This window comes from Carcharhinus amblyrhynchos, chromosome 1 (assembly GCF_965287045.1).
Source record: "Carcharhinus amblyrhynchos chromosome 1, sCarAmb.v2.hapA, whole genome shotgun sequence".
Lineage (NCBI taxonomy): Eukaryota > Metazoa > Chordata > Chondrichthyes > Carcharhiniformes > Carcharhinidae > Carcharhinus > Carcharhinus amblyrhynchos.
The window spans coordinates 51,389,295-51,403,990 of NC_137324.1; the positions used below are offsets into that span (position 1 = coordinate 51,389,295).

At 41.6% G+C, this 14,696-nt stretch overlaps 1 protein-coding gene across 6 annotated transcripts in view; it reads right to left on the reverse strand.

Moving 5' to 3' along the window:
* The window catches only part of wdr7 (WD repeat domain 7), a 695,157-nt gene that overhangs the window by 531,427 nt on the left and 149,034 nt on the right, over positions 1-14,696 (reverse strand). For all 6 annotated transcript variants that reach the window (XM_080182523.1, XM_080182596.1, XM_080182751.1 and 3 more), the window contains one exon: positions 4,964-5,159. In XM_080182523.1, coding sequence (XP_080038649.1) covers positions 4,964-5,159 — 196 coding nt within the window. The remainder of the gene's footprint in view (positions 1-4,963; positions 5,160-14,696) is intronic.

Sequence of the window (14,696 nt, forward strand, 5' to 3'; positions counted from 1 at the left end):
CATCCCTTTTTTCATAACAAACAAAAGATACGTTTACATGCATGCTCCTGTTACTCACTATACACCCATGCATTAACAACTGCTGGTATACTGGGAAGATTTTGCATATGCATCTATTCAGGCAATTGTAGATTATTCCACTGCAATGCCAACTTACCTATGCCTTCTAGATGGTAGACAGGCTTTTGGAGTCAGGAATGAGATGGAGAATCTGGTGAACTGATCCGGCGACAATAATCTCTCTTTCACTGTCAACAAAACTAAGGAGATTGTCATCGACTTCAGGAAAAGTAAAGGAGAACATGCCCGTGTACATCAATGGGGATGAAGTAGAAAGGGTTGACAGCTTCAAGTTTTTTGGTGTCCAGACCTGTCCAGGTCCCCCCATGCCAACACTATAGTTAAGAAAGCCAACCAATTTCTCTACTTTCTCAGAAGACTAATGAGCTACAAAAAGGGCTTAGGAGAGCTAGGAGGGTACATGGGGAGTCCTTGGCTGATCGGATAAAGGAAAACCCCAAGGCTTTTTACTCTTATGTGTGAAATAAAAGAATGGCCAGGGTGAGGTTAGGGCTGATCAAGGATAGTAGTGGAAATTTGTGCATGGAGTCAGAAGAGATAGGAGAGGCAATGAATGAATACTTTTCTTCAGTGTTTACCAAGGAGCGAGGCCATGTTTTTGAGGATGAGTGTGTGATACAGGCTGATGGGCTGGCGGAGGTAGGTGTTCACAGGGAAGATGTTTTAGTAATTTTGAAAAACCTGAGGGTCAATAATTCCCCTGGGCCAGATGGGATGTGTTCTAGGATTCTTTGGGAGGCAAGGGATGAGATTGCAAAGCCTTTGGCTTTGATCTTTGGGTCCTCACTGTCCATGGGAATACTGTAAGAAGTCTGACAAAACCAGTTTTAAGTCACCTGACAAAGAGGGAAACCTCGAAAGCTTGTGAGTTTACTGTCAAATAAATTGGTTGGACTTACAAAAGAACAAAGAACAAAGAACAACCCAGCACGGGAAACAGGCCCTTCGGCCCAACGAGCCCACGCCGCCGCATCACCCTACACCTATTCTACCCTGCATGTCTACGAATGGAACCCCTAACTTAGCCAGACTTAAACCTGGTGTTGTCAGACTTCTTACTGTGTTTACCCCAGTCCAACACCAGCATCTCCACATCATGGGGACACTGCCAGGGGACTGGAGAATGGTAAATATTGTTCCTCTCTTCAAGAAAGGAAATAGGAACGACCCTGGTAATTATAGGCCGGTTAGTCTTACTTTGGTGGTTGGCAAGTTAATGGAAAAGGTCCTGAGGGATAGGATTTCTGACTACTTGGAAAGATGAAGCTTAATCTGGGATAGTCAGCATGGACTCGTGAAGGATAAGACTTGCCTCACAAATCTGAATGAATTCTTTGAGGAGGTAACTAAGGTAGAGCGGTTGATGTCATATACATGGATTTTCGTAAGGCGTTTGATAAGGTTCCCCATGGCAAGCTCATGAAGAAAACAAGGCGGTGTGAGATAGAAGGAAATTTGGCCGATTGGATAAGTAACTGGCTAGTGGTGGTGGATGGACAATTTTCAGATAGGAGACCAGTTACCAGTGGTGTACCACAAGGATCAGCACTGGGTCCTCTGCTATTTGTGATTTTTATCAATGACTTGGAGGTGGTGGCTGAAGGGTGGGTCAGTAAATTTGCTGATGACACCAAGATTGGTAGAGTAGTGGATGAGGTGGAGGTCTGTTGTAGGCTGCAAAGAGACACTGATAGGATGCAGAGCTGGGCCAAAAAGTGGCAGATGGATTTAACCCTGATAAGTGCGAGGTGATTCATTTTGGTAGGACAAATTTGAATGTGGATTACAGGGTCAATGGCAGGGTTTTGAGGAACGTGGAGGAACAGAGAGATTTTGGGATTCATATCCACAGATCTCTGAAGGTTGCCACTCAAGTGGATAGAGCCGTGAAGAAGGCCTATGGTGTGTTAGCGTTTATTAACAGGGGTTTGAGTTTAAGTGCCGTGGGGTTATGCTGCGATTGTACAGGACTTTGGTGAGACCATATTTGGAATATTGTGTACAGTTCTGGTCACCTCACTACAAGAAGGATGTGGAAGTATTGAAGAGATTGCAGAGGAGATTTACCAGGATGCTGCCAAGTTGGAGGGTAGATCTTATGAGGAAAGGTTGAGGGAGCTAGGGCTTTTCTCTTTAGAGCAGCGGAGGATGAGAGGCGACTTAGAGGTTTATAAGATGATGAGGGGGATAGATAGAGTGGATGTTCAGAGACTATTTCCTCGGGTGGATGTAACTGTTACTTGGAGACAAAACTAGTTCATGGTGGGAGATATAGGACGGATGTCCGAGGTAGGTTCTTCACTCAGAGAGTGGTTGGGGTGAGGAAAGGGCTGCCTGCTCTGATAGGGGAGTCGGACACTTTAGGGACTTTCAAGCGGTTATTGGATAGGCACATGGAGCACACCAGAATGATAGGGAGTGGGATAGCTTGATCTTGGTTTCGGCCAAAGCTCAGCACAACATCGAGGGCCGAAGGGCCTGTGCTGTTCTATGTTTCTATGAAATTTGGCATGTCAGCTACAACTCTCACCAATTTTTACAGATGCACTGTAGAAAGCATTCTTTCTGGTAGCATCACACTTGGTATGACTCCTGCACTGCCCAAGACCACAAGAAACTACAAATGATCGTGAATTAGCCCAATCCATCACACAAATCAGCCTCCCATCCACTGACTCTGTCTACACTTCCTGGTGCCTCGGCAAAGCAGCCAGCACAATTAAGGACCCCACACACCCCGGACATTCTCCCTTCTGCCTTCTTCTGTTGGGAAAAAGATACACAAGTCTGAGGTCACGTACCAACCGACGCACGAACAGCTTCTTCCCTGCTGCCATCAGATTTTTGAATGGACCTACCTTGCATTAAATTGATCTTTCTCTACACCCTAGCTATGACTGTAATGCTAATTCTGCACGCTCTCATTTCCTTCTCTATGAATGGTATGCTTTGTCTGTATAGCATGCAAGAAATAATACTTTTCACTGTATGCTAATACATGTGACAATAATAAACTAAATCAAAATCAATAGGTGCTTCATTCACCATGGGATTCCTAGTCGATTCATTTGATAACTATTGTGCTATTCACAAATACCGCTAGAATTATTTTTCTCACTCACAAGCCTCGCATCTTGTAAGTTTTATGATATCATCTAAATTCATCTTAAATCTGTGGATCTATTTAGCTCTCATTTACAATTTGCATCTTATTTTAATTTACCTTGACTGAGCAGATTATGAAGTTCCTTGACATCCAATCTATACTCTATTTGTGGTATTTGCGTAATTCACCAAGGTCATCCCTTTGTGGAATATAAATCATAATCCATGATCCATTATGGTTTTTCTATTTACACATGGTATGACACATTATACCATTCTGAAAGTGCTTGATGCTGATTGTATCCATGTGGTAATTAATACCCTTCACACGGACAAACACATTGATTATGCACGGAAAATTTAAAAATGATTTCTTTATCATAAATTATTCTTAAGAATCATGAGCAAATATTGCTTAGATTTAGGAATAAGATGAGACATCATAGAATCCTACAGTGTGGAAGGAGACCATTCTGCCCATTAGGTCTGCACTGAAAGAATCCTATCCAAGCCCTATTCACATAACCCCATGCATTTACCTAATCCACCTGGCACTAAGGGGCAATTTAGCATGGCCAATCCATCTAACCTACACTTCCTTGGACTGTGGGAGGAAACCAAAGTCCCCGGAGGAAACCCACGCAGACACAGGGAGAATGTGCGAACTCCACACAGACAATGACCCAAGCTGGGAATCAAACCCAGGTCCCTAGCACTGTGAGGCAGCAGTGCTAACCATTGTGTCACAAAGTTATGGAATTCATGAATGATGAGTGTGTTTTGATTTCAGGGGACGAATAAGAGGAGCCATGATAAAAAGAAGCTGAAATATTTAAAAACATGGCCAAGTGGCCAACTGTCTGAGAAACTAGGCCTAAACACAATAAGAAATCTCACAACACCAGGTTAAAGTCCAACAGGTTTATTCAGCAGCAAAACTAGGCCTAACACAGAATTGGGCAATCTAAATTAAACAGCATCCAATAGCCAAGCCAGACGGAAATTCAGAGAGGCCAGGTTTAAAACACAAACCAGTCAGAGATGAGGAACGGCAAGCCTGGACTTAGCCTGGAGGCTGGATTGGAGGTGCTCAGCCCTGACCAAATAAGAACAGTATTAGTGTATTCCCCAGTTTCAGTCAGACTCCCTGGCACCTTGGATGCCCAGCATTAAGGACTAGTTAAATAAAATTTGGGTTGATTAGTGAACTGAGTCTTGTCCTTTGTCCATCTCATGGGTAAGGGCACCTGGGTAAACTGTTTTAACATAAACTGGTCAAAGTGTCTGCCATTTCCAGACAGTAAAAATGTACCATATATGTATAGTTTTGAACAACATACATACGCACGTTCAAGAAGAGCAATAGAAGTGATCCCAGGCATAAAGCAGAAAAGTTAGAGTTCTATTAGCTTGACAGAACGAAGTGAACAGATCAACCCCACAATATTACTCAAGTTCCAACAGAGCAATGAGAGAAGACACAAGTTTAAACTGCATCCAGCTCCCTTCTTCACAATTTCTCCTCAACTTAGCATGTATATTTAACATTTACTGCACCTTCACAAAACACTTCTGTTTGGGGTAGGTAATTTCTTGACCTAAAATGTCCAACTGTAAACTTCTTTGTTACCTTACTTGAAGAGAAATTTATTTTTGCATCGAACGTAAACAGCTTAACATAAATAATTGAGGACTTAAAATTCTCAGTTGTTAAGCCTTTTGACTGCAAACATCATACAATATTAACAGCTATGCAAAGCGAGAAGTATAGACTCACCAGTGTCCATTTGCCACACGTACACCGATCCATCTGAACACCCAACCACTAGGTAATCATCTGAAGGTCTCCACTTGATAGTTTGAATTGGAAATAGATGCCTCGATGCCAGCATTATGCACTTCTTGTCTCGAAGGCTAAGCAGACCCACTGAATGGTCGCTGGCGACTGAGCAGATGCAGTATTGAACTCGAGACTACGGCCGAAGCCAAAAACAAAACATATACTTTTTAACATTAGATACTTTGACTTAGAGACATGCTTATTGAAAAGGACATTTTCTGTTTTGAATAAGACAATGTAACTTCATTAAATTAACCTCAGCATACAAGGTCGAAATACAAATTGCTTATAGACTAAACTTGCAGTAACTTGCTCAGACTGCCAATCAGCGGCAGATTGCAACCAGTTGCTGTAAAGCAGGTGAGTTTAAAGGTCCCAATGAAAGGCAGAAGGTAAATTCCTAAAAAATTAAGTGAATGGGATGTGGGGTAGTTTGGACATCAGGAGCAGGGATGGCGGGCCCCATCAGGTGGGTGGGTGGGGCAGGTGTGATGGGGTATCCCATGTGGGCTCAGTTTGGGCCTTTAAAATAGCTACGCTGAAGTTGGATGTGCTTTTACATTTCTAACTCTTTCAGAGTTAGAACTGGCTGAACCATCCAAAGTTAGAAATTTAAATCACTTTGCTGGATGGCTCCAAGCACAGTGCAAATGTTCAGGGGAAGTTAGCCTTTTTGGACAACAGCCAGGTAAACCTTTAACTGGGAACTTCCAAGAGAGACCCCCTGGCACATCTTTGGGGTGCTCCCCAAATCCAACACTGGACAACCAGGGGGAAGTTACGGATTTTAGTTTCAAGGGCATAGGCTAGGATAAAATTCAACTGAGGATAACAAAATCTACTTTTAGAACACCAATTGTTGCACTATTGAAAGTGCAGACGATTTCAATTCTCTCCTCTTCAGTTTTCTATTTTCTGCAAACTTCCAATCGTCCAAAACTGTGTTTCCTGTACACTAAACCATATCAAGTCACACACACCAGTCATGAAGCTGTCTCTCTCACAAGGAATTCCAATCTTCAACTTCAGAGTTCCAATCTTAGAATTCTCCCCAAAGGTTGCTCCAATTTGGATGGCACCAACAACAGCCCACCTCTGAGAATTTCAATGTTGTCTCCCAAGATCTCATTGCTCTGGATTCACGAGGCTGCACTCAAGCACTAACTCACAAGCACAAGTTCAGATGTTCACGCTAGTGTCCCAACGATCTGCAACACAGAGTCACCGACTTTCTGCTGCCATCTTGGATTTTCAGGGCTTCGGGTAAACAATGGTGTTCCACCCCCAGTCACCTCACCTAGGTCTTGATGCCATTTTCCATCCTGCACAGGCATGCCAGGACCGCAGAATATAAAAATTGTAGAACTGTACACATGCAACCCATTCCCTGTCTGCGGATACACCACAAGCTCCTAGATCAGCCTGCAGTTGACCCTGACACCCACTCTCAACTGTAAACTAAATTCACTCTCAAAAAAACTAAAAGCAAAGATGTTAAATTAGTCCATTTCTTTCAATATTTATAATTTCTAAATTTATGCACTATTTTTGTGACTTTTAAAACCTCCATTAAGTATTTTTGGACTAGTAATCTGGGCTTCAACTCTTTTCTCCTCCCAGAACAATCAAATGGCGTTATCAACTACAGCTGTGTACTCTCAACATGTGTACGCTACTTTTCAAAATTTGCATGCTTGCATTAATTTGTCCCCTCTGTACTATGCAGAAGAATGCCTTCCCTCAGTCTGTGACAAAACTTTTTTGTCTTTTGTGAAGCATTTTAAAATCAACTTTAGCCTGGGTATACTAAATTTGATTTCAGACAAGTTTCACATTTAAAAATTAAAATCACCCCTTCAATCGTAGAAATAAGCCCCAAAAGTGGTTCTAAAAAGACTTTTCTCATGAAGCATACAATCAAACTGAAAAGGCAAAAAACTAAAGTAGAAAGCCAGGTACTGTTGATCAATTATGCTTACTGCTCATTTATAATTCAACATCACATTTATTAGTAAAAATCCAAACAAGTCTGTCTTTATATAATTTCTTCACAATCTCAGGATATCCCAAACTGCATTTACAGTCAATTATTACTTTGTGAAGTAGAATTATCATTGTAACGTAAAAAGTAGTAACAATTATTTCACTTTAGCTTTGAGAATTCAATCTTCATTTTTTTCAACGTCTTTCTGAACAAAAACTCAATTTCCACAGTATACTCAGAGTAATAGATGTATTACTCCAGCGTGATCTTCAGGTCCCCATGCGACATGAAGATCGCGCTAGATGAAATATACACCACTACGAATCGCCTTGAGACGAAACATCCCAAGGTTTTGTTCATCATGGCTGGGAACTTCAACTAGGCCAAGCTCAACAGTATACCACCAACGCATCATCTGCTCCACCAGAGGCCCAAATATCCTAGACCACTGCTACTCAAAATCAAACACGTCTACCACTCTATCGCCCGCCCACACTTTGGCAAATGAGACCACAAGGCTGTGCTCCTGCTCTCAGCTTACAAGCAAAAACTGAAGCAGGAGAATCCATCAAAGAAAGTTGCGCGGTGTTGGCCTGAGGAATCAGATGATCTCCTACAGTGCTGCTCGGAATCAGTAGACTGGTCAGTATTTAAAAACTCTGCGACCAGCCTGAACAAGTACGCCACTGCAGTAACTGACTTCATTAGTAAATGTGCCAAAGACTGTATGCCAAAGAAGCAAATCCATGTGTTCCCCAACCAGAAACCATGGATGAACAGGGACATCCACTGCTTGCTGAAGTCCAGCTCTGAGGCATTCAAGTCAGGAGACATTAACCTATACAAAAAAGCCAGGTACAATCGAAAGAGATCCATCAAAGATGCCAAAAGACATTACCAGACCAAGCTAGAGTCCCAAGCTAGCCACACCTACTATGGCACGGTCTGCAAGACATAACAGGCTACAAGATGAAGGCATGTAAAATCGCCAGCTCCAACACACCCCTCCACGATGAGCTCAATACATTCTACACCCATTTTGAACAAAAGGTCAGTGAGAGCATGCCCTCCATCCTAGAAATCCTGGATGAACCTGTAGCTGGGTCACAGATGTCAGAGCAACTTTCTTAAAGTCAACACACGAAAAGCAACTGGCCCGGATGGGGTACTCAGATGTGCACTCTTTTACAGATACACCATAGAAAGCATTCTTTCTGGTTATATCACAGCTTAGTAGGGTTCCTACTCTGCACAAGGCTGCAAGGGACTACAAAAGGTTGTGAATGCAGCCCAATCCATCACACAAACCATCCTCTTATCCACTGATTCTATCTACATTTCCCTCTGACTTGGCAAAGCAGCCAGCATAATTAAGGACTTCATGCACCCCACACATTTTCTTTTCCACCTTCTTTTGTCAGGAAAAAGATACAAAAATCTGAGGTCCCATACCAACCGACGCAAGAACAGTTTCTTCCCTGCTGCTGTCAGACTACTGAATGGACCTACCTTGCCTGATCTTTCTCTACACCATACCTATGACTGTAACACTACATTCCGCACACTCTTGTTTCCTTCTCTACGAACTGTATGTTTTGTCTGTAAAGCGCACAAGAAACAATACTTTTCACTGTATGCTAACACAGGTGATAATAATAAATCAAAAAGAAATAGATATATCCATACACACACACACACACAGAAATCTTACATGTGCACAATTTCTGCATGAAAAACTGACTTCACGAAGATGCTTTGTAAAAAAAAAGTTGCTGTTGCCATCAAGTTCTTCCTATGTAAATTCATCAATAATTGCTGGTATTGTCGTGGCTTATACAATTTGCCCGCTGTGTTCCCGCAAATCACGAACAACTTTATGAAAGCTTTTCACCTGCAATTTTTTTCCTCAGCAACTGAAATTTTGAGCGTTAAAAATAAGTACGTAAGCAATTGGTTTTCAGGCAAACTGATTTGACAGCTATCAGTTTTCTTGGCTGGCTGAATTTTTTAAGATATATGTACAAAGACTCAAACTGCTACTGGAGAATTTTGAATTTGTGATCTCTGCATTGTTAATCCAGAAGTCTCAATGATGAATTTGTTAACTTAACCAGTGGCCTTATTACATACAAACATAGGAATTAGGAGAAGGCCAATCGATCTCAAAAATCTGCTCCGCCATTTGATAAAGTCATTGCTGATTTAACTGTGATCTCAACACCACTTTCCTGCCTACCAGGATACCCTCTGACTCCACTATTAACCAAGAATCTATCCATCTCTACCTTAAAAATACTCAAGGACCCTGCTCCACCTCTCTCTCTCTCTGGGGAAGGGAGTACCATGGACTCACTACACTCAAATGAAAAAAACTTCTGTTGGCTACCTTAACTGGGAGACTTGTTTTTAAAACTTTGCCCCCTAGTTCTAGTCTCTCCCACAAAGGGAAGATCCCTGTGATCTTGGGTTCATGTCGCACTATCTGTAACCCCCGTGACTTGCCTGGGTTTGCAAAACCTCACTTACTGTACTGTCTGGAGACAATACACATCTCTGTAACCTGTGATCAGTGCTCCTTCCACTCACATTGTCAGCCACTTCAGGTCTTGAACAGCAGGTTAGGTGCAAGGATTCGCATTCTAATCAGTAATCTCTAAACTGTCTGTGCTTTATATGCTCTGTCTGAGGCCAGAACTCTCCATTCACCTGACGAAGAGGGAAACCTCGAAAGCTTGTATTATCAAATAAATCGGTTGGACTAAAACCTGGTGTTGTCAGACTTTTTACTGTGTTTACGCCAGTCCAACGCCGGCATACCCACATCATGATTATAGGGAAAGGACAGGGGAGAAAGCCTCGGTAAGTTACTCCGTAAAGACTCAATGAGCTGAATGGCTTCTCCTCTGTAATATAGAGAATCTATGATGCTACGATGGTCTGGTCTTATCAATAATCTATAAAACTGTGGCAAAACTTCCCTACTTTCAAGTTCCATTCCCTTTGCAATACAGTTTGATGAGTTTACTTAAATAGCTTTCATATTAATGTGGATATAAGAATTTATAATGGAAATATAAAAATGCAAACAGAACAGACAAATCTAACATGGGGACTAAATTATGCATATCTGCTCTGTCCCAATTAGCCCCACTGGCTAACCCTGCTGCACCTGATAATTACATTTAGTCTGGATTCCCATCTGAAATGTAGATCGATTACACAAAGTGCCATACACGTAATTCAGTTGGGAACAATTCTTCACAAAAAAGATAACTTTCAACATTCTGGAAGGGACTGTTTTTAACCCCACTGAAAGCAGTCTCTACCCACCAGTCTCAAAGTTGGGTGTATATTTTTTTCTTTGTGCTTGAGGGTACAAGGTCCCTGTCTGAATCCAAGGTCATGGCCCTTCCCTAAAAATTTTGATAATGTCCCTACTTTTGCTTTAAAATTTGGATTGATGGCATTGGGAATAAGAACCATATGCAAAAGAACACTGTCATTGTGAGTGCATATATAGATATCTAAGTGACATGGATTCCACCTCTGAAAGCATGCCTTTGTACTTTCAAGTAAAATTGGATAGCTAGCTTTTTATAACCCTTTGATAGTAAGAGCTGAAGACATTCGGGGAAACAAAATCCCCACTGGCCAATCTAAAAGGAAAGTTGACTCTAAAACCACTCTGAACGGTGATCCCTAGGGACAAGTTCTCAGCCTCATCAAAGTACATTTTGTAGCGAGAATACAGATAGTAATCTTGGATTATGCCAGGTACTATAGACAGTGACACAACTTTGTTTGTTTACATATAGCGCAGAGTTTATTTCAAAAAGTCTTGCATAATGTGAAAATTGCCCACTTCTGCTTCGTGCCATAAACGACAGCTCTATCTCCATATCTGAGATGACAAGGGCAAACTCTAGCTAAGTGAAAGAGAAAACGCTGGCGCAGAAGTCTGAAGTGCACATTCTATATACTTCCCCAGGGAGGAATAAATGCTCATAATAATTTTTAAAAATAATAAAAACCAAAAAAAAATCCAATTGAGCGTCTACTCAGACTATGAGAGCACAAGGCTTTTAGATGCAAGGTGGGCGATGTTCAATAAATGTTGCTTAAGCCACAATAAAGTTTGAAAATGTATATGGGAGCCTTAAAAGTAAAGCTGCACACTGCATCTGCAGTACAAATGCACGCAATTGATGCAAAGCAAGCTTTAAAATGTTCCTAGGTTCCAAATGACATAAAATGACAGGTTTTCGCAAGTGTCACAAAAATAACAACCCCTCAAAAGTACGCAGAACTTGCAACAAACCTATAGCATATCTCAGGGAGAGCAGAGTCCCAATACACCAAGAGATAAAAATGATAGGTTGCACATGAGAAAAATAAGAAGAAGAATATGAGGATTATGCACAAGAGGAAAAGCAAGAAAATGAGGGTGAAGATTGGAGAGGACAAAAACATGGTTAAAAAGGTTTGTTAATTTATTTCGTGAACATGAGCGTCATTGACTGGGTCAGCATTTAATGCCTGGGAAAGACTTCCATGGCCAAGCAAGGAAGTTAAGGATAATAGAAAGACAAAGGCTAAGGCACACTGCATTGCAAAGACCAGTGCCACAGTGGAAGATTGGGAAACTTTTAAAGATCGCCAAAGGGTCCCTGAAAAACTCATAAAAAAAGCAAAGGTAAATTATGAAAGAAAACTCACGCGGAATATAAAAATGAACTGCAAAAGCTTCTGTAAGTATACAAAGCGGAAGGGAGTAATTCAAATGAATGTTGGTCCCTTGGAAGATGGGGCTGGGGAGTTAACAGTGGGTAATGCAGAAATGGCTGAGACATGATACTTTGCCACAGTTTTCATGTCAGAGGACACAAGTGTTGTCCCAATAGCAACAGAAAATGCAGAGGTTATAGAAAGGAAAGAACTTAGGCCTATCATCACCAGTAGGGAAAACGTACTGAGCAAACTATTTGGATTGAAGGCAGACAAGTTCCCAGGGCCTGATATATAGTTTTAAAGGAAATGGGGTTGGAGATAGTGGATCTTTTCGTTACAATATTTCAAAATTCACTGGATGTGGGAATGTTTCTGATGGATTGGAAAAATGCTGAAGTAATGTCCTTAATCAAAAAGGAAGGGAGGCAAAATATAGGAAACTATAAGTCAATTAGTTTAATGTCTGCCATTGGGAAATTGCAAGAATCCATTATAAAAGAAATACTAGCAGGACATTTAGAAAATCGACTTGCAATCCATCATTGTTATATGAAGGGTAAATCATGTTTGACTAATTTGCTCAAGTTCTTCGAAGATGTAACAAGCAAGGTGGATAATGGTGATCCTGTAGATGTAGTCAATCTGGATTTCCAGAAGGCATTTGATAAGATGCCACGTAAAAAGGTTAAAACAAGTTAGTTCACATGGGATTACTGGTAATTTATTAGTTTGGATAGAAGATTGGCTGACCAATAGAAAGCAGAGTCAGAATGGATTTTTCTCGAGTTGGCAATATATTACTAGTGGGGTACCACAGGGTTCAATCTCAGGCCCCAACTATTTACAATCTATATTAATGACTTGGATACAAGGATGGTAGATACCACAAACAAGTTTGTAGATGACATTAAAGGAGGTGGGATATTAAGTGGCAGTAAAGAAATAAGAAATTTACATAACAATACTGATAGGCTAAGTGGATGGGTCAAAATTTGTGACAAAGATCAATGTGGATAACTAGGAAAAATACAAAGGCAAATTATTTAAATGGAGAGAGACTCTGTAGTATTTCATTGCAGAAGGATCTGGGTGTTCTTGTGCATGAATTGCAGAAAACTAGCATGTAGGTACAGCAGATAATAAAGGCGGCAAATGGAACCTTGGCATTTATTGCTAAAGGAATAGAAGGTAAAAGTAGTGAAATGTTCCTGCTACTGTACATAGCATTAGTGAGACCGCACTTAGAATATTGTGTACGGTTTTGTAGTTAAAGAGAGAGCTTCTTTCTGAGCCAAAGACAGATTATGAAGTAATGGTTCAGGAAACTAATGCTGAAAAACTAAAGTCCAGCGAATTAAGGAAACAAGAGAAACAAAGAAGTTTCCAAAATGTATTGAGTTAACTGAATAGCAGAAACTGGGAATTTGAATCAAATAAGAAAGAACAAAAAAATTACAGCACAGGAACAGGCCCTTTGGCTCTCCGAGCTTGCACCAAACATTATACCCAACTGAACTTAAAACCCCTATCCTTCCAGGGACTATATCCCTCTATTCCCATCCTGAACCAGAGGGGAACAAATATCCTGGGGGGTAAATTTGTGAAGGCTATGCGGGGTGGTTTAAACTGATTCAGAGGGGGGCTGGGATCCTGAGTAGAGGGGGTGAAAGTGAGGGGGGCATAGTTGGGGACTGCAATGCACAGCATTGTGGGGGTGGGGCGGAGCAGGGTTTGAAATGCGTATACTTTAATGCGAGGAGTATTCGCAATAAAGTGGATGAACTTGCAGCGTGGATCAGTACCTGGGACTTTGATGTTGTGGCCATTTCAGAGACATGGATAGAGCAGGGTCAGGAATGGATGTTGCAGGTCCCGGGGTACAAATGCTTTAGTCGGAGTAGAGAAGGAGGTAGAAGGTGGGGTGGGGTAGCATTATTGGTCAAGGACTGTATTACAGTGTCAGAGAGGAAGTTTGATGAGGACTTGTCTGTTGAGGTAGTATGGGCGGAGATTAGAAATAGGAGAGGAGAGGTCACCCTGCTGGGAGTCTTTTATAGACCTCCAAAAAGTTCTAGAGAGGTTGAGGAAAGGATTGCGGAGACGATCCTGGTTAGGAGTGAAAGTAATAGGGTAATTGTTATGGGGATTTTAACTTTACTAATATTGATTGGAATTGCTATAGCTCTAGCTCGTTAGAGGGGTCAGTTTTTGTTCAAAGTGTGCAGGAAGGTTTTTTGACTCAGTATGTTGATAGGCCAACTAGAGGTGAGGCTATATTGGATTTGGTGCTGGGTAATGAGCCAGACCAGGTGCTAGACTTGGAAGTTGGTGTGCATTTTGGTGATAGTGACCACAATTCGGTTACGTTCACCTTAGTGATGGATAGGGATAGGCATGAACCTCGGGTAAGTAGTTTTAGCTGGGGGAAGGGTAATTATGAGGCTATTAGGAGAGAATTAGGAAGCATAGGTTGGACTATGAGATTACAGGGACTGGGAACGTCCGAAATGTGGAATTTTTTCAAGGAACAGCTACTGCGGGTCTGCAATAGGTATGTCCCTGTCAGGCAAGGAGGATTTGGTAGGGCTAGGGAACCGTGGTGTACTAAAAAAGTTGATTCGTTGGTTAGGAAGAAAAAGGAGGCTTATGTTCGGTTGAGGCTTGAGGGCTCAGGTAGTGCATTAGAAAGCTTTAGATTGGCCAGGAGGGAGTTGAAGAGGGAGTTAAGAAGGGCTAAAAGAGGACATGAGATGACTTTGGCTGATAGGATTAAGGAGAATCCTAAGGCGTTCTATAGGTATGTCAAGAACAGAAGGTTGGTTAGGGCAAGATTAGGGCCAGTTATAGACAGTAGAGGGAAGTTGTGTGTGGAACCGGAAGAGATTGGAGAGGCGTTGAACCAATATCTCTCTTCGGTGTTCACGCAGGGGGACATGAATGTAGTTGTGGAGGACACTG